The sequence below is a fragment of the Anoplopoma fimbria genome, chromosome 10, assembly GCF_027596085.1.
Source record: "Anoplopoma fimbria isolate UVic2021 breed Golden Eagle Sablefish chromosome 10, Afim_UVic_2022, whole genome shotgun sequence".
In the NCBI taxonomy this organism is placed as follows: domain Eukaryota; kingdom Metazoa; phylum Chordata; class Actinopteri; order Perciformes; family Anoplopomatidae; genus Anoplopoma; species Anoplopoma fimbria.
The window spans coordinates 24440062-24461755 of NC_072458.1; the positions used below are offsets into that span (position 1 = coordinate 24440062).

At 40.0% G+C, this 21694-nt stretch overlaps 2 protein-coding genes across 2 annotated transcripts in view; both read left to right on the forward strand.

The window, feature by feature from the left end:
* Positions 1-2136, forward strand: part of LOC129096995 (gastrula zinc finger protein XlCGF57.1-like) — a 3287-nt gene extending 1151 nt beyond the window's left edge. The window contains exons 2-4 of the mRNA XM_054605666.1: positions 454-560; positions 733-781; positions 878-2136. Of these exons, the coding sequence (XP_054461641.1) occupies positions 454-560; positions 733-781; positions 878-2136 (1415 nt within the window). The remainder of the gene's footprint in view (positions 1-453; positions 561-732; positions 782-877) is intronic.
* A 9738-nt stretch (positions 2137-11874) lies between these two features.
* LOC129096854 (zinc finger protein 79-like) lies at positions 11875-21489 on the forward strand. The gene is made up of 2 exons (XM_054605533.1): positions 11875-12044; positions 17904-21489. The coding sequence occupies exons 1-2, from the start codon at positions 12023-12025 to the stop codon at positions 19943-19945; spliced, it is 2064 nt and encodes a 687-aa protein (XP_054461508.1). The 5' UTR covers positions 11875-12022; the 3' UTR covers positions 19946-21489.
* The last annotated feature ends 205 nt before the right edge of the window (positions 21490-21694 follow it).

Genomic DNA, 21694 nt, shown 5'->3' on the forward strand with positions numbered 1-21694 from the left:
CAATAATCATATAACAGGATCAATAATCATATAACAGGATCAATAATCATATAACAGGATCAATAATCATATAACAATAATCATATAACAGGATCAATAATCATATAACAGGATCAATAATCATATAACAGGATCAATAATCATATAACAGGATCAATAATCATATAACAGGATCAATAATCATATACCAGGATCCAAATAATAATAATAATAGTAATAATAACAATACTTATTATTATTATTATTTCCTTTAATCTGATGTTATTTTATATATTAAATACATCCACAGCTGTTTCTACTGCAGTAACACACTGACACCACACTGTCCCTTTAAGAAGAGTACTCGAGTAGATGTACTTAGTTACTTTCTGTTTCTGGAACCTTCTCACACAAACATTCCTCTCTGATGAAAACATGAAGAAGAGTTTTAACGGCCGTCTGTCTGTGTTTCAGTTTTACCTTCAGATGTACGAAAAGTGATCGTTGGTGAAGAAGAGGTTCCTCCTGAGCAGCAGGAGTGGAGCTCCAGTCTGGACCAGGAGGAGCCAGAGCCCCCCACAGTCTGGACCAGGAGGAGCCAGAGCCCCCCACAGTCTGGACCAGGAGGACCCAGAGCCCCCCCACATTAAAGAGGAACAGGAGGAACTCTGGACCAGTCAGGAGGGAGAGCAGCTTCAAGGGCTGGAGGAGGCTGATATCACCAAGTTCACATTCACTCCTGTCCCTGTGAAGAGTGAAGATGATGAAGAGAAACCTCAGTCCTCACAGCTTCATCACAGACGTACTGAACACATGGAGACAGAAGCTGATGGAGAGGACTGTGGAGGACCAGAACCAGCATGGAACTCAGATCCAGGAGACTCTTCCGAGACTGAAGTCAGCGATGGGGACTGGGAGGAGACCAGAGAACCTCCGTCAGGTTCCAACTCTCAGAAGAACATTGATTCTGTTGAGCGGTCGTTCAGCTGCTCTGAATGCGGCCAACGATTCGGCCGGAAGCCACATCTGAACGCTCACATGAGGATCCACACGGGAGAGAAACCGTTCGGCTGCTCTTTTTGCGGTAAAAGATTCTCTCAAAAGGGAAACTCAATCAGTCACATGAGACTTCACACGGGGGAGAAACCCTTCAGCTGCTCCGTGTGCAAAAAGCATTTCAGATACAGCGGAGACGTAAGCAGACACATGAGGATCCACACAGGGAAAAAAACTAAAATATTCAACCGCAACATCAGCGACCGGATCAGCAGTAACACTCACACAGAATCAGAACCGGCCGGGAACTCAGATCCCCAGAGTCTCTTACAACCAAACCCTAATGATAAACCTCCAGAACCTGAAGTCACTGCTGACGGATGGAAGGAGACCGGAGAACCTCAGTCAGGTTCCGACTCTGACGACGTCCCTCTGAGCGATGAGAGATGTAACGCCGACAAAGAGTCATTCAGCTGCTCGGAGTGTGGGAGAACGTTTTGCCGCAGAGACCACCTGATGAGTCACATGAGAACTCACACAGGAGAGAAACCGTTCAGCTGCTCTGTTTGTCAGAAACGTTTCAGCTGCAGCGGGAACATTTTGGCACACATGAGAATTCACACGGGAGAGAAACCGTTTGAATGCTCGTTTTGTGACAAAAGCTTCAGCCAGAAGGGAACTCTGCAGCTTCACATGAGAATTCACACGGGAGAGAAACCGTTCGGATGCCCTTTCTGCGATAAAAGATTTGCGCACAAAAGACGCATGACTCTTCACATGTCGGTCCACACGGAGGAGAAACGCTTCAGCTGCAGCGCCTGTGACAAAAGATTCACGTGGTACACGCAGCTCAAAACCCACAAGTGTGTCGGCGAGTCGTCTCAACGCCGTCAAAGTCAGAAAAAGGTTCCTGCCATGGAATCGTTCAGCTGCACAGAGTGTGATAAAACATTCAGCCTAAAGGGAAACCTGAAGACGCACATGAGAATCCACACGGGAGAGAAACCATTTCGTTGCTCCGTTTGCGGTAAACGTTTTAAACAAAACGTTCATCTGACGGAGCACATGACGATTCACACGGGGGAGAAACTGTATAAATGTAGTGTTTGTGGGAAAGGATTCAACAAGAAGTCACTGGTCAAAAACCATCAATGTGTTTAACGGTCATCGTCCTGATTTATTCATGTTACAAAGATAACCCTTGAAAGGTGTCATCACGTTAAGAAGAAGTAAATTCATTTGTATTTACATTTGAATAAACAAAAAGCATTGATATGACTATAACAATGTATTTATAGACTGATGAGCATCAGTTTGTAAAGAGGTTCGTTCGAGATGAGTGGACGAGAGCAGCATCAGGGGCCGTTAAAGAAACCTCCGGTCCAGTCGGACAGTTTTCAGCCTTCAATGAAAACACAGGAAGTCATTGAAATGTTTACATCCTGTCGGTTACATTTGTAGGCTACCTGTAGTTTATAGACTACGTTTGTAGGCTACCTGTAGTTTATAGACTACCTGTAGTTTATAGACTACGTTTGTAGGCTACCTGTAGTTTATAGACTACCTGTAGTTTATAGACTATATGTAGGCTACCTGTAGTTTATAGACTACCTGTAGTTTATAGACTACGTTTGTAGGCTACCTGTAGTTTATAGACTACCTGTAGTTTATAGACTATATGTTTGTATAGACTACCTGTAGTTTATAGACTATATGTAGGCTACCTGTAGTTTATAGACTACCTGTAGTTTATAGACTATATGTAGGCTACCTGTAGTTTATAGACTACGTTTGTAGGCTACCTGTAGTTTATAGACTATATGTAGGCTACCTGTAGTTTATAGACTACGTTTGGGTTCTATGATGTCCATCAGTGACATGGTTCTCTCCTTTAAAGGTTTCTGATGCTTCACATCGTTAATCTATGGACTGAAAACACGGTGACATCAACATGAAATTAGGCTTTCTCAATAAATATCTTTATTTACAGATACTAAATAACCTTATTTATTATTATTGTTATTATGGTTATTATTGTTATTATTATTATCAGCCACATCATTGCTTAACATGAGTCCATTAGCCAACAATATAGCGTCAAATCTCTTACACAGAAAATAAGAATTTTCTACAAAACGTGGTGTTTGTTGTCAAGAGCCAATCTGCTCTTTGATCAGGAGACAGCCAGGCGTTTCCCATCATGCACTGGGCCATGCATTTGGTGGAGGTCATCGTTGAACAGGTGTTCATGACGTCGGAGCAAGTCGGGATCAAGTCGGACAAAAATCTACCCAGCATGCATTGTGTGGTGATCGATTCTGATCAGGACTGACTCATCTCCAACGAAACTTCTGTGTAGCATTCATCACTAATGTGACACTTTGGACGTAATGATTATTATTTGGACAACAGTGTTTTGAATATCAAGATATGAATCCGTTATTTAAAATGAGTTATAATAAATTATTTGCAGATTTTCAAACTTAAGTGATAATAAACTCAAATGTTTCATTTCAGGTGCTTGAATTTATTCTGCAACATTATGTTATATTATTCTTTAAATAAATCCATATTGGTTTCTTTGTCTTTCACTGACCTTCACTTGGAGTTAAATCACAAAACTTTCAGTCTAATCCTTCGATAAAGTTCAAGTGAAAAGAAAAAGCTTCTCAAGAAGCCGCCGATGCAGAAGGTGGAAACGTGGATTAAGAAGAAAATCCTGCCAAAGGTCGGCCAACTGCTCTCCTCCTGTTAGCTGTTAGTGGTGCTGCTAAGGTTACTAGCTCTCCTCCTGTTAGCTGTTAGCAGTTAGAGGTGCTGCTAACGTTACTGGCTCCCCTCCTGTTAGCCGTTAGCGGTGCTGCTAACGTTACTAGCTCTCCTGTTGATTTAAACACAATGTAACATTATCAGAGACCAGAAACTAGAAAAGCATAAATTATGTCCTGATCTCATATTTTACTGAATATTGGAGGATTCTGATTGTCAGTAAAACTTTATTTACACTCTGATGGTTAACGATAAACTGTCACTAATCTATGAGGGGATCAGTCCGGATCCCGGATCACCGTGGTCCGTTACACCACTAGTAATAGCTGTATTGTGACAGATGGAGGGATCCCTTCATGTTTGCTTTGACTTTAGGAAACTAAATACCTTATTGCCTTTTTCACGCCTACCCGATGCCCCTGATTGGCCGAGCCAACTACATCACCACCTTGGATCTTTTAGAGGGGTATTGGCAGGTGTCCCTGGAGATCCAGTACCGACCCACCACTGTCTTTAGGACCCCTTCTGTGAGGCCTTTAGTCTTACCCAGAGCCGTTCCAGAGGCCTAGAGGATGCAGTGCTGCCTGTTTGGATGATGTTGTCTTCAGCCTGACCTGGGAGGAACATCTGGAGATGCATCAGAGCAGCAGGGTTTACACCCAACCTATAGAAACTTAAGTGGGCCAAGCAGGAAACTGGTTACCTGGGTTACCAGTTTGGGAGAGGTACGTCTCATAATAGAGGATCCATATACCACGTCCAACGGGGTCAGAGGTTAAATGACCTTATTAATGTGATTGTGTCGAAGGTTTTGGAGTTTGATTTGGGAAATGTTGACATTATGGTTCCGTAATGTGTTAGTTTAATGTGAGAACTGTCAGTTAAAAGGACGATAACTGGTTGAATCATCGGTCGGTTGGTCGCAAAGGCTTCGACAGTAAACCAGTCAGGTGACGAGGAACACTAGAAATTTGATTTATGGTGTTTGTTATTGCGGTGAACATTTTTGGCACTCTTATTCGTCACGAGTTGACCCTCTGTATCAGTTTTCTGTCTTATTTCTAGTAACGGTGTCACTTTCGCTGTAATATTTCTATATTCTTCACAGCTGTTGAAAGTGACATTCAGATGAAGACGAGATCAAACAGCCACCAGTGTTGCTCTTCTTACAGAGTATATTCTTTGAGGAGGTTCCTGGTATGAGACACACGGTGAAGTCTGGTGCTTCCTGTCCAGAAGGACAAACAGGGATCCACAATGAGAAACAGACATTACACCTTGAGATGCACAAATTTATGTAAGAAATATACAAAATATTTAAATAATTATTTGGAGTTCTTATGAAATATAAAAACATAAAACAGAAGATTATCCCCCATCAGCATGTGTTCAGTTGACCTGCTGTTTGGAGGTTCTTCCTCTCTGATCTCCTCAGTCTGAGTCTGATGAAGCTGTGAGGACCGATGAGCAACACATTTATGTCTCTAGAAGGCTTTGTTACAAACTTTGTAATTTCAGCTTTTCTCTCTTGTGGACTGCCATGTGGTGGCTCAGACTTCCTGGTTGTGTAAAACTTTTACCACAAACTGTGCAGCTGTATGGTTTCTCTCCTGTGTGGATTCTCATGTGTCTCTGTAAACTTCCACTCTGTGTGAAAAATGTCTTACAGACCGAGCAGCTGAATGGTTTCTCTCCTGTGTGACATCTCATGTGTGTTTTCAGATTTCCCTTGAGGCCAAATCTTTTCCCACACTCACAGCAGCTGAATGGTTTCTCTTCAGCACTACATCTTGAATCACTAACAGAAACGTCATCATTACTCAGAGACTGCTCTCCCTCCTGACTGGTCCAGAGTTCCTCCTGTTCCTCTTTAATGTGGGGGGGCTCTGGGTCCTCCTGGTCCAGACTGTGGGGGGGCTCTGGGTCCTCCTGGTCCAGACTGGAGCTCCACTCCTGCTGCTCAGGAGGAACCTCTTCTTCACCAACGATCACTTTACGTACATCTGAAGGTAAAACTGAAACACAGAAAGACAGCTGTTTAAATAAACACACAAACTTCTGTTTGTTTCTTCATGCTCCTTAGCAAAGAGCCTGGAGTCACTCATCAGAGCAGCTAAGATGTAGATCAGGTCATATGGTTACTTCCGCGAGTGGCTGCCTTTTACAGCAGCTCCTGCTCACCTCTGAGCTTTTTCCTTTAAATTGTGTTTTTTGTTACTTTTCTTTTACTTATTTAATTGTTTTAATCATTAGTGCACTATGGCAGCGAGACACGTCGAGTTTGTCGCGGTCTACCTGCAGTTTATCACACTTTTCTCCACCGTGTCCGGAGACTCAGCCTGCAGCCATGGCCCCCTTTGTTTACAGCAGGGGTCACCAGGGGTCAGCTGTTAGCGCTCCGGGACACGGCGCTGCTGCTGCCGGAGGAGAGACCCGAGGTTCCCCGTGAGCTGAGGAGGAAGAGACGGGGATGCCGTGCTGGGGCAGAACGTCGCGCCAGGAGGCGTGACGTTCTGCCCCAGCACCCCGTCCTCCCCTCCATCATCATGGGAAACGTGAGGTCTCTCCCCAACAAGATGGACGAGCTATCAGCACTGACTCGCCATCAGAAGGAATACCGGGAGTGTAGCGTCATGGTGTTCACGGAGACATGGCTCACCGAGCTGACTCCGGACACCAACGCTGCACTTTTTTATTGCTTATTTATAATACTTGTTTTTATTTCATTTTATTTTTATCTTGTCTTTCTTTTACTATGTCTGTTGTGTGCACTTTACCCTATGCTGCTGTAATCCTGCAAATTTCCGCGCTGCAGGACTAATAAGGGATTACCTTATCTTATCTTATAGCACAGATGCACCGCTCCGACTGTGTCAGTACCGATACCTGTGCTTTGTGTATCGGCCTAATGCTGCCACCATGCTTTCCTACTGTGACCACAGTGTGGGATGAAGCTTTATGTTATTTAATTATATTCATTATGTTGTTGGCTAGCTAGCTAGCTCATTCCACCATCATTTCATGCTAACGTCGCACCCGCTGCCTGGTGGCCAGCAGCTGCTCGGAGACGACTTCACCAGGAGGAGCTCCAGAGACGAGCTAGACAGACCTGAAGCTCCACCTTCACCAGCTGATATATATTGTTCTGCATTATGAGTACTTGTACTGTTGATTCTTGAAGTATCTTCTTGTTGAGTGAAGAAAACGGTGGACTGTAAATGTACTCGTATATTTATTATTTTTACCTCCATCAGCAGCGGTAACCCCAACATTTATACACACAACAGAACAATACTCTGCATGTATTTACACTGTACATTTAAAGTCATATTCTTATACATTTACACTTCATTCCAGAGTATTTATGATTTGCAAATAGGACAAATTGTAAAATACACAATTTACTCATTTCTTATTTTTATTTATCCTTATATACTGTGGTTTTATTGTAGTACAATGCACATTTCTTTCATGCTTATTTCTCTCTGTTAATTTCAGTGTTTCTGTTATGTAACATTATGTAACGTAATGTAACGGTTATGTAACGGTTATGTAACGGTTATGTAACGGTAATGTAACGGTTATGCAACGATAATGTAACGGTTATGTAACGGTAATGTAACGGTTATGTAACAGTAATGTTACGTTATGTAACGTTATGTAATGGTTATGTAACGGTAATCTAACGTTATGTAATGGTAATGTAACGTTATGTAATGGTAATGTAACGGTAATGTAACGGTAATGTAACGTTATGTAACAGTAATGTAATGGTTATGTAACGGTAATGTAACGGTTATGTAATGGTAATGTAACGTTATGTAACGGCTATGTAATGGCAATGTAACGGTTATGTAACGGTTATGTAACGGTTATGTAACGGTAATGTAACGTTATGTAACAGTAATGTAATGGTTATGTAACGGTAATGTAACGTTATGTAACAGTAATGTAATGGTTATGTAACGGTAATGTAACGGTTATGTAATGGTAATGTAACGTTATGTAACGGCTATGTAATGGTAATGTAACGTTATGTAATGGTAATGTAACGGTAATGTAACGGTAATGTAACGTTATGTAACAGTAATGTAATGGTTATGTAACGGTAATGTAACGGTTATGTAATGGTAATGTAACGTTATGTAACGTTATGTAATGGTAATGTAACGGTAATGTAACGGTTATGTAACGGTTATGTAACGGTAATGTAACGGTTATGTAACGGTAATGTAACGGTTATGTAACGTTATGTAACGGTAATGTAACGGTTATGTAACGGTAATGTAACGGTTATGTAACAGTAATGTAACGTTATGTAACGTTATGTAACGTTATGTAATGGTAATGTAACGGTAATGTAACGGTTATGTAACGGTTATGTAACGGTAATGTAACGGTTATGTAACGGTAATGTAACGGTTATGTAACGGTTATGTAACGGTAATGTAACGGTTATGTAACAGTAATGTAACGTTATGTAACGTTATGTAATGGTTATGTAACGGTAATCTAACGTTATGTAACGGTAATGTAACGTTATGTAATGGTAATGTAATGGTTATGTAACGGCTATGTAACGGTAATGTAACGGTTATGTAACGGTAATGTAACAGTTATGTAACGGTTATGTAACGGTTATGTAACGTTATGCAATGGTAATGTAACGGCTATGTAAAGTTATGTAATGGTAAAGTAATGGTAATGTAACGGTTATGTAACGGTAATGTAACGTTATGTAACAGTTATGTAATGGTTATGTAACGGTAATGTAACGGTAATTTAACGTTATGTAACGGTTATGTAAAAGAAATGTAACGGTTATGTAACGGTAATGTAACGGTTATGTTACGGTTATGTAACGGTAATGTTGCGCTATGTAACGTTATGTAACGTTATGCAACGGTTATTTAACGTTATGTAATGGTAATGTAACGTTATGTAACAGTAATGTAATGGTAATGTAACGGTAATGTAACTGTAATGTAACGTTATGTAACGTTAATGTAACGGTAATGTAACGGTAATGTAACGGTAATGTAACATTATGTAACGGTTATGTAACGCTATGTAACGGTAATGTAACGTAATGTAACGGTTATGTAACGGTAAAGTAACGTTAAGTAACGGTAATGTAACGGTTATGTAACGGTAAAGTAACGTTAAGTAACGGTTATGTAGCGGTAATGTAGCGGTAATGTAACGTTATGTAACAGTTATGTAACGGTAATGTAACGGTAATGTAACATTATGTAGCACTAATGTAACGGAATGTAACGGTACTGTAACGCTATGTAACGGTAATGTAACGTAATGTAACGGTAATGTAACGTTATGTAACGTTATGTAACATAATGTAACGGTAATGTAACGGTTATGTAACGGTAAAGTAACGTTAAGTAACGGTTATGTAACGGTAATGTAACGTTATGTAACGTTATGTAGCAGTAATGTAACGGTAATGTAACGGTAATGTAACGGTTATGTAACGTTATGTAATGGTAATGTAACGGCTATGTAAAGTTATGTAATGGTAAAGTAATGGTAATGTAACGGTTATGTAACGGTAAAGTAACGTTAAGTAACGGTTATGTAACGGTAATGTAACGTTATGTAACGTTATGTAGCAGTAATGTAACGGTAATGTAACGGTAATGTAACGGTTATGTAACGTTATGTAATGGTAATGTAACGGCTATGTAAAGTTATGTAATGGTAAAGTAATGGTAATGTAACGGTTATGTAACGGTAATGTAACGTTATGTAACAGTTATGTAATGGTTATGTAATGTAACGGTAATGTAACGTAATGTAACGGTTATGTAAATGTAATGTTATGTAATGGTAATGTAACGGCTATGTAAAGTTATGTAATGGTAAAGTAATGGTAATGTAACGGTTATGTAACGGTAATGTAACGTTATGTAACAGTTATGTAATGGTTATGTAACGGTAATGTAACGGTAATTTAACGTTATGTAACGGTTATGTAAAAGTAATGTAACGGTTATGTAACGGTAATGTAACGGTTATGTAACGGTTATGTAACGTTATGTAACGTTATGCAACGGTTATTTAACGTTATGTAATGGTAATGTAACGTTATGTAACAGTAATGTAATGGTAATGTAACGGTAATGTAACTGTAATGTAACGTTATGTAACGTTAATGTAACGGTAATGTAACGGTAATGTAACGGTAATGTAACATTATGTAACGGTTATGTAACGCTATGTAACGGTAATGTAACGTAATGTAACGGTTATGTAACGGTAAAGTAACGTTAAGTAACGGTAATGTAACGGTTATGTAACGGTAATGTAACGTTATGTAACGGTTATGTAACGGTAATGTAACGTTATGTAACAGTAATGTAACGGTAATGTAACGGTAATGTAACGTTATGTAACGGTAATGTAACGGTAATGTAACGTTATGTAACGGTTATTTAACGTTATGTAATGGTAATGTAACGTTATGTAACAGTAATGTAATGGTAATGTAACGGTAATGTAACTGTAATGTAACGTTATGTAACGTTAATGTAACGGTAATGTAACGGTAATGTAACATTATGTAACGGTAATGTAACGTAATGTAACGGTAATGTAACGTTATGTAACATAATGTACCGGTAATGTAACGGTTATGTAACGGTAAAGTAACGTTAAGTAACGGTTATGTAGCGGTAATGTAGCGGTAATGTAACGTTATGTAACAGTTATGTAACAGTTATGTAACGGTAATGTAACGGTAATGTAACATTATGTAGCACTAATGTAACGGTAATGTAACGTTATGTAACGGTAATGTAACGGAATGTAACGGTACTGTAACGCTATGTAACGGTAATGTAACGTAATGTAACGTTATGTAACGTTATGTAACATAATGTAACGGTAATGTAACGGTTATGTAATGGTAATGTAACGTTATGTAGCAGTAATGTAACGGTAATGTAACGTTATGTAACGTTATGTAACGGTAATGTAACGGTAATGTAACGTTATGTAACGGTAATGTAACGGTATGTAACGGTAATGTAACGGTAATGTAACGGTACTGTAACGGTACTGTAACGGTTATGTAACGGTTATGTAACGGTACTGTAACGGTACTGTAACGGTTATGTAACGGTTATGTAAGATAAATGGAGGATCATCGAGCGTGTTGAGATGATACAGATGTGTTCCATCACCAGGGTAGATCATTATAAAGAGTCAGAATTCAGGTTTCAGACGCTAAACGACAGAACTGAGAAACTACGACGACAGGTCTCAGCCAGAGACTCTGGAGAACCCCCCCACCCCCACACTCCATGAATGAACTCCACCTGGCAAATGGGCTGAACCAGTTTTACTGTTGATTTGAAAGACAACGGGACATCCACCAGCTCCAGACCACCAGCTCCAGACCAGCAGGTCCCCCTCCACCAGCTCAGCATGGGTCCATATCTAACAAGTATCCACCACAGAGCCTAGGTAGTTTGTTCTGAAATAATACATTCATCATCAAGTATTTGTTGTTTATATTTGGTAATACTCATCAAAATATGCAAATAAATAGTAACTAAAAAAGTACAAAATGTACCTCTGAGATGTAGTAAATTAAAAAGTACAACATGTACCTCTGAGATGTAGTACAGTAAAAGTACAACATGTACCTCTGAGATGTAGTGGTTTAGAAGTGGCATCACATTGAAATATTCAAGTAAATACCTCGAAATCTTACTGAAGTACAGTACCTGATTAAATGTACTTCGTTGCATTCTCCACTGATCTCATCTCATCTCAGGACTGTGGGTCAAATCGACTTTTAAAAGGCGCTTTTATTGTGAAGGCCAGAGGCGCTAGGCGGAAGTAGTGCTTGTGTTTCCGGGTGTCGCGGTCCTCTCTGTCGGAACACAGTTAGCATGTGTGTCTGTGTTAGCATGTCAGCTGAGTCCATCAGGACAGAGACTCAGTGGACTTTTCTTTGGTCTTCTTGGACTCGATCTGTGTAAATGTCCACATTTCAGGATGTCCAACAGGAAGTCAAACGGCGGCTGCTCACTGCGGCTCGAGGACATCTGAGGAGACATCTGAGATCTGAGGAGACATCTGAGGAGACATCTGAGGAGACATCTGAGATCTGAGGAGACATCTGAGGAGACATCTGAGACATCTGAGGAGACATCTGAGACATCTGGAGACATCTGAGACAACTGGAGACATCTGAGACATCTGAGGAGACATCTGGATCCAAGCTAAAGAGCTGGATGTGCTTTTAAAGGCCGACATGGAGCTGCGGAGAGAAGCAGGTTGGTTTTCTTTCTCCTGCTGGAAACATCTGCACTGACTATGACTCTATGCTAAGCTAACGCACCCACACACAGCCTGTTAGCAGTTAGCAGCTAGCAGCTAACAGGCTGTGTGTGGGTGCTGAGAGAGGAAGAGGAGTGACTCCTGTTTATGTGAGCAGTCCTGTTCAGAGTTAACCTCTGATGTAAAGAGAACCCAGAGCCTCATGTGTTAAAGCTGCATTCTCTCTGCTGTCCAGCAGGGGGCGACTCCTCTGGTTGTATAGAAGTCTATGAGAAAATGACTCTACTTCTCTCTTGATTTATTCCCTCAGTAAACATTGTAAACATGAGTTTATGGTCTCAATCTCTAGTTTCAAGTCTTCTTCAATACAGCATGATGTTCATTTAGTAAATGATGCTCCATTTAGAGTCAAACAGACCATAAAGCAGGGGATGCTTTAGGGCGGGGCTACACACTGATTGACAGGTCTGTCTGTCAGATCATGGAGTGTTTGAGTCTCTCAGACATTTTGAGTCTTTTAAGGACACTTTCTGTAAGTTCATATTTCTGCAGACTTGCCTGAAGGAACTACCTACAATTCCTAGCTATATGACGTAAAACACGTGTTCGGCCTGTAAACATGAAGGATTAAAGATGGGACATAAAAACACATGACAACTGATACTTTATTAAAAAGCTGATTTATTCATCAAACTTCTTTTTTTGTCATTGAAGCTGTTTAGACAAAAACAAACAAATAGATTATTTGACAAAGAAGAGAGTGGAAGACGTTTAAATGAGGGAGTACTACGTTAAATAACACCGTTGGATAGATTCACTCTGGAGAAGCACAACAGATTCAGCTTCTCTCTCACAAACACAAACAGTTCATTATTATTTTATAATATATTATTATGATGAATTCACGTCTGAACGGGTCGGTTCTTCTACTGATTCCTTAAAGACACCGGATGGATTCTCTGAACAGGAGGAGCTGAGTCATAGTGTTGTTTCCTTCATGAAGGTATACAAGGTAATAAAAGTACATCACTATGAAGTATTAATACTAGTGGTGATATTAGATCAGAACTCTAAACACTTAAAGGAAATAATTTCTGTAGCTTTACGTGAAGACAACATTCAAGATGTCCAACAAAATGAAATAAATATTAATACAATCTTAAATAAAACATTCAATGAAACTCTTCTGTTAAGTGGAAGTGCAATATGAGTCATGTTGAAACTCTGCAGCCATATTCAGACCTATTACTTTATAAAGTAAAACTTTATTTATACTGTGATGGTTGAACTGTTAAAGAACAGATCACGGATCAGCTGACGAATTAATATTTATTATATCATGCTGTCCGCAGATCAGTTTAATTTTTCTGATTTTACACACGTGCTTCGTTCTGATGAAAGTTTTTAGACCTCCTCAGTAAAATTCAATTCAATTCAATTCAGTTTATTTTGTATAGCCCAGAATCACAAATTACAACGACCACGGTCCAGGTACAGCCACGATTTATAGAAGCCTGCGAAGCGAGAAAGCACAAAGACTCCAGGGTACAAGCAAGTCAATAAGCGTAATAGTACAGGCAATAATAATAGTAATGTGACTAATAATGATAATAATAATAGTAATGTGACTAATAATGATAGTGGTAGTAGTAGTGGGTGTCAGCAGGGCCTCAGTAGGTGGCACGATGACAGTCCAAATATAACCCCGATTCCTGGGAACCTGCGAGGCGAGAAAGCACAAGAACTCCGGGGAAGAAGCAAAATCAGTAATGTGCATAAATAGGAGATTAATACATAAAGATGGAGGGAGAGAAGAGGAGAGAGGAGCTCAGTGTATCCTAGGTAGTCCCCCGGCTGTCTAGGCATATAGCAGCATATCTAGGGGCTGGACCAAGGAGAACCTGAACCAGCCCTAACTATAAACCTGAACCAGTCCTAACTATAAACCTGAACCAGCCCTAACTATAAACCTGAACCAGTAACTATAAACCTGAACCAGCACTAACTATAAACCTGAACCAGTCCTAACTATAAACCTGAACCAGCCCTAACTATAAACCTGAACCAGCCCTAACTATAAACCTGAACCAGCCTAACTATAAACCTGAACCAGTCCTAACTATAAACCTGAACCAGCCCCTAACTATAGACCTAACTATAGACCTGAACCAGCCCTAACTATAAACCTGAACCAGTCCTAACTATAAACCTGAACCAGTCCTAACTATAAACCTGAACCAGTCCTAACTATAAACCTGAACCAGTCCTAACTATAAACCTGAACCAGTCCTAACTATAAACCTGAACCAGTCCTAACTATAAACCTGAACCAGTCCTAACTATAAACCTGAACCAGTCCTAACTATAAACCTAACTATACCTGAACCAGTCCTAACTATAAACCTGAACCAGTCCTAACTATAAACCTGAACCAGTCCTAACTATAAACCTGAACCAGCCCTAACTATAAACCTGAACCAGTCCTAACTATAAACCTGAACCAGTCCTAACTATAGACCTGAACCAGTCCTAACTATAAACCTGAACCAGTCCTAACTATAAACCTGAACCAGTCCTAACTATAAACCTGAACCAGTCCTAACTATAAACCTGAACCAGTCCTAACTATAGACCTGAACCAGTCCTAACTATAGACCTGAACCAGCCCTAACTATAGACCTGAACCAGTCCTAACTATAAACCTGAACCAGTCCTAACTATAGACCTGAACCAGCCCTAACTATAAGCGCTATCAGAAAGGAAGGTCTTAAGCCTGCTCTTAGTGGTGAGTGTGTCTGCCCCCCGGACTGAAACTGGAACCTGGTTCCACAGAAGAGGAGCCTGATAACTGAAGGCTCTGGCTCCCATCCTACTTTTATATACTCTAGGAACCACAAGTAACCCTGCATTGATGGAGCGCAGCTCTCTAGTTGGGTAATATGGAACTATAAGTTCCTTAAGATAAGACGGTGCCTGGCCAGTTAGAGCTTTATAGGTAAGTAAAATAATTTTAAATTCTATTCTTGATTTAACAGGGAGCCAGTGCAGAGAAGCTAATACTGGAGTAATATGATCTCTTTACTTAGTTTTTGTTAGAACACGTGCTGCAGCATTCTGGATCAACTGAGTATTGGTTGAAGGTAAATTATAACGTTATCATGATGTGTTCAATGTAATCTGTAAAATGTAGTGTTGGTGATGAACTAGAATAAATCCAGTAGTTTTGAAGGAGATGTTTTCACATTAATATAAAATAGATATTAGAGATGAATTATGATGTTTAACTTCCTAACACTAGCTCTAAGCAGATTATAAAACATCATTAAAACTAATAATGAAGACATCTGTTTTAATCAAAACAAGTATTTAAAAAATAATAATAATTTAACTAATTTGTGTATTTTCTTTAAATAACCACTATGGATGACAATAACGGTAAAAGATAACATTTAGGATTTACACTGACCTTTGAACGGATGAAATAATGCTCTACCCCTTCAGAAGTATTCATATTGATATTTTAGAGAAGATGAATATACTCGTACCGATCGCACAGACAGAACCATGTTGTTGCTTTTATATGGTGTGACTGTTTTGTATTGACTGCTTTGTGTTTTGGTACATTTTTATATCTCAATGGATGATATTTGGTTTAATGAAGGCTAAATAAACAATAAAATAAAAACTAACAGGACTTCTACTAATGATAATACAACTTATACTACTAATACCACAACTGATGCTACTACTACTAATACTCCTACTGGTACTATTTCTACTAATACTACTAATCATACTAATTCTTCTAATACTACCCACAGTAAATTTTAACTTCTACTAGTTCTGTTTTAACAAGTACAGCTCTCTCTCTCTCTCTTTCTTTTAGCGACCTCACACTTAAACCAACAGCTGTTTATACACGTCGTTCAGTTCTGCTAACGTTAGCTAGCCTCATTTAGCTTAGCAGCTAGTGATGGTGTGTCTCATGTTCAACCATTCCTCTGCCTCCTTTACTGACAAGGGTACATGTAATAAGTGTAGTTTGTTTGTTAGGTTGGAGGCGAGGCTCAGTGACTTAGAAGCACGGCTCCATGGAAGCTCAGTCGTTAGCTCCTTTAGTTAGCCAGCACCCCCGTAGCCGGTGGAAGCAGAAGAACGAGGTTCATCACAAATCAGCTGTGTGACTTTCTACAAAACAATAGTTTATTTGAGGATTTTCAGTCAGGATTGAGAGTGAATCATAGCACAGAGACAGCGCTGAGGAAAACTACCAATAACCTTCTAATAGCTTCAGACAAAGGACTTGTCTCTGTACTTGTACTGTTAGACCTTAGTGCTGTGTTCGATACCATTGACCATCAAATCTTATTACAGAGATTGGAGCATCTAATAGGCATTAAAGGAACCGCACTCAGCTGGTTTAAGTCGTATTTATCAGACCGATCTCAGTTTGTATATGTAAACAATGAAACCTTGATGAAAACCAAGGTCAGTCACGGAGTTCCACAAGGGTCTGTTCTTGGACCAGTTTTATTCACCTTATATACGCTTCCTTTAGGGAATATTATCAGAAAACACTCAATAAACTTTCATTGTTATGCAGATGATACCCAGTTATATCTATCAATTAAAACAGACAAAACTAACCAGTTCTCTAGACTTCAACAGTCTTAAGGACATAAAAACCTGGATGACCTGCAACTTCTTAATGTTAAACTCCGAAAAAGTTATTCTACTAGAACTCAATTATCTAAGGATATAGTTTCTCTAGATGGCATTGCTCTGGCATCCAGCACTACCGTTAAGAACCTCAGAGTTATCTTTGACCAGGATCTGTCTTTAACTCTTATATAAAACAGATCTCAAGGACAGCCTTTTTTCATTTACGTAACATTTAAATCAGTCACTTCCTGTGTCAAAGCAGAAAAACTAGTTCATGCATTTGTTACCTCTAGACTAGATTACTGTAACTCCTTATTATCAGGCTGCTCTAATAGGTCTCTTAGATCTTTACAGTTGATCCAGAATGCTGCAGCACGTGTTCTAACAAAAACTAAGAAAAGAGATCATATTACTCCAGTATTAGCTTCTCTGCACTGGCTCCCTGTTAAATCAAGAATAGAATTTAAAATCCTTCTCCTCACCTACAAAGCTCTAACTGGCCAGGCACCGTCTTATCTTAAGGAACTTATAGTTCCATATTACCCAACTAGAGAGCTGCGCTCCATCAATGCAGGGTTACTTGTGGTTCCTAGAGGATATAAAAGTAGGATGGGAGCCAGAGCCTTCAGTTATCAGGCTCCTCTTATGTGGAACCAGGTTCCAGTTTCAGTCCGGGGGGCAGACACACTCACCACTAAGAGCAGGCTTAAGACCTTCCTTTTGATAGATAGTTAGGGCTGGTTCAGGTCTATAGTTAGGACTGGTTCAGGTCTATAGTTAGGACTGGTTCAGGTCTATAGTTAGGACTTTCAGGTTTATAGTTAGGACTGGTTCAGGTTTATAGTTAGGACTGGTTCAGGTCTATAGTTAGGACTGGTTCAGGTTTATAGTTAGGACTGGTTCAGGTCTATAGTTAGGACTGGTTCAGGTTTGCCTTGGTCTAGCCTGAGTTAAGCTGCTATAGGCCCAGACTGTTTGTGGACTTCCTATGATACACTGAGCTCCTCTCTCCTCCTCTTCCTCATCACCTGGATATATTTATGTCCCTTTAATGCACATTAAAAACTTGGCTTCTTCCCTGGAGTCTTTGTGCTTTCTCGCCTGGTAGGTTTTCATGGAACGTGGTCCATTTTAATGTTGATTTTAAAATAAACTCCTGGTTCTCCTCACTGTGTGTTTCCTGTTTCCTGCAGACGTCCAGCAGCTGTTGGTGGTTAAAGAAGAGGTTCCTCCTGAGCAGCAGGAGTGGAGCTCCAGTCTGGACCAGGAGGAGCCAGAGCCCCCACACATTAAAGAGGAACAGGAGGAACTCTGGACCAGTCAGGAGGGAGAGCAGCTTCAAGGGCTGGAGGAGGCTGATATCACCAAGTTCACATTCACTCCTGTCCCTGTGAAGAGTGAAGATGATGAAGAGAAACCTCAGTCCTCACAGCTTCATCACAGACGTACTGAACACATGGAGACAGAAGCTGATGGAGAGGACTGTGGAGGACCAGAACCAGCATGGAACTCAGATCCAGATAGACATCCAGAACCACATCATGATGTCAAGACTGAACCATCTTCTGAACCTGATGACAGTGTTGACGTTGAGTTTTGGAGAGAGACCAGGAAACATCAGTCAGGGTTCACTTATCGCAGAAATAAAAAAGTCTCTGTTAATGATGGATTTAATACCAGCGAGAAACCATTCAGCTGCTCTGATGACAAGGCTGAAACTGATCCCAAGACTGGTGACAGAGTTGATGGTGATCAACCTCCGTCAGATCTAAAGCGTATAAAAGCTGAGGAAGTCTCCGTCAGTGTCTCAGGATGTAACACTGACATGAAACCTTTCAGCTCCTCTGAGTGTCATCAAAGATCTGAAGACAGTCTCACTCTGCTGACACTCAAGAAACCGCCCACAGGAGAGAAACCATTCGGCTGCTCACTTTGTGGTCAATTATTTAACCAGCAGGAAAGCTTACGTTCTCACATGACCTGTCACTCAGGGGAGAAACCTTTCCGCTGCTCTGTGTGTAACACAGACTGCAGTGACAGCGAGTCTTTAGTTCAACACATGAGGATCCACACGATGCAAACGCGGTTTAATTGCACAATTTGTGGTGAAGAGTTTGCATGGAGGAGATATCTGACAAAACATCTGGAAGTTCACAAAATCTACAGATGTAGTGTTTGTGACCAAAGATTCACTTGGTGTAAACAGCTCAAAGATCATAGATGTGTTGGTCGTCGTTTCTCACGGATTCATCAACCTCAGACTGAGGAGAACAGAGAGGCAGAACCTCCAGCCAGCAGCTCAACTGAACAGATTAAAACAGAAGCTGATGGAGAGGGCTGTGGAGGACCAGAACCAGACAGGAACTCAGCTCCACATAGACATCCAGAACCAGAAACTGATGTTAAGACCGGAGACTCTTCTGAACCTGAGACTGATGACAGTGAGGATTGGAAGGAGACCAGAGAACCTCAGTCAGGTTTAAACTCTCTGAATAATGATGACGTTTCTGTCAGTGGTTCCAGATGTAGAGCTGGTAAGAAACCATTAAGCTGCTCTGAGTGTGGGAAAACATTTAAGAAAAAGACTCATCTTAAGATACACATGAGATCTCATACAGGAGAGAAACCATTTAGCTGCTCAGTTTGTAAGAAATGTTTTTCACAGAGTGGAAATTTACAGAAACACATGAGAATCCACACAGGAGGGGAACCTTTCAGCTGCTCTGATTGTGGGAAAAGAGTTGGCTCCCAGGAAAGTCTGAAGAAACACATGAAAATTCACACAGAAGAGAAAGTATTCAACTGTTCATTGTGTTGTAAAAAAATCACTGGGAAGTGCAACTTGGATGAACACATGAGAAAGCACACAGAAGAGAAAAGATTCAGCTGCAGTGTTTGCAGCCAAAAGTTCATTTGGTTTTATCAGCTCAGAAAACATAAATGTGTTGGTCATCAGTCCTCACAGCTTCATCAGACTGAGGAGGACGGAGAGGCAGAACCTCCATCCAGCAGATCAACTCAACACATGGAGACAGAAGCTGATGGAGAGGACTGTGGAGGACCAGAACCAGACAGGAACTCGGATCCAGATAGACATCCAGAACCGGAGACTGGAGACTCTTCTGAACCTGAGACTGATGACAGTGAGGATTGGAAGGAGACCAGAGAACCTCAGTCAGGTTTAACGTCTCATTTACAATTGCTTGAGAATTCGTACAGGGAAGAAACCATTTAGTTGCAGTGTTTGTACCAAAATAATAACCTTCTTCGTCAAGTCAAAACCTATACATGTGTTGGTCTTCAGTCATCACAGCTTCATCAAACTCAGACTGAGGAGAACAAAGAGGCAGAACCTCTTGTGTCAGTACTTCAGAAATAGAAAAGAGTATGTATCTAATCCAAAGTGTTCGTCTCTTAAAGCAAACATCTTGTGTGGAGTCCCACAAGGATCAATCCTCGGTCCTCTGCTTTTTCTTATTAATATAAATTACTTAGTTTTTGTCTCCCACGCTGTATTTGCTATTTTATTTGCTGATGATACCATTTTGTTTCTATCTAATCGAAATACCGATGAAAGTAATTAACACTGAAATGTGCAGGGATGCAAAATGGTTTAACCTAAAGAAGTTGTCTCTTAATATCAAGAACACTCATTTTATGATATTTGCATCGTAAAATAAGAATTACTGTAGACATAAGGCAGAGATAAATATAGATGGTGTACCCATCACTCAAGTCTTTAGTACATGTTTTTATTATCACCATTGGGGACCATGGACAAATCTCAATCTCCACACTCCTGGACTTTGAGGAGAAAAGATGGAAGAAAAAAACAAATGGAAGCAGAGATTATATCACACAGATTTATTAATCAAACATTCCATTTTGTTATTGAAGCTGTTTAACAAAAACGAGTAAATGGATTAATCTACAAATACCTCTCATCTAGTGAGTCAAAAGCCTTGAAGACATTAAAATCAGGGACTAAAAAGTATAAGATAATACCCACAATTGTGCATAATATTTTTTACGTTGTCATGGTAACGTGTTATGTTGCAGCAAAGTGCCGTCCTATTCGTGTTCACGAGATTTCAAGCCCTCGGAGTCTCTCACAATCGAACATTTAACGTTGACGTCATAGAGTCCCTGAGGGTTCAGGGTTTAAGGCTTTCGGGGGACCACTGGGACTGGGCCCATGACATATTCCTTACTATTTATTATTGCTTCATATATCCATATCTTGTCCATTATGATTTGTATTAGCCAACACTTAAACCACTCTTTCTTCTTCACTAAATGGTATGTTAGAGTTGTTCATTTTCTGCTTCATTTTAAAACAAAACTGAACATCTATCTGTTTTGATTTTGATCATCAGGATGATAATTTGTGAATTTGTTTATAAAGTCGTCCCCAAGAATTAAAGCTTTCCTAAACTTTTCTGGAAATCTTTTCAGTTCAACTTAGATCTTGACTGTTATGAGACTAGACAGGTGTCACCTTTTCATTCCCCTTGTTTTACTTCTGTTCACTGAGTGATACTTTTTACACGATAATGATGTTGTGCTTTGAAACTTATTGTTTGTATAAAAATATTTTTTAATTAGTTTCTTTTCTTTGAAAGTCTTAATCACAACTGGAGGCCCACGATAAGCCGCTAAAGTCTGAAGAGACACACAAGGATTCACAAAAGTGTTTTATTACTTTAGAAGCTGCGATTTAGTTTTTCAAATGAAGCTTTGAATGTCTGTCCTCATGTTTTATGATGTCATCACCCTAAAAAAAATGAGAAAATATGATTTTGTGTTCTTGTGGTTCTTTAAATGTAATTTATGGTGCTGTTAGATTGCTGCTAGACCCCCCCTGCTTCTCTCCGCAGATATACAAATACAGCATTCAAAGCTTCGATCGAAGCTTTGAATGAAGTCTGAATGTCTTCGCTGTGAGACCGACTCCGTTTATACAAGTCACAGCCTCGCTGCTGTA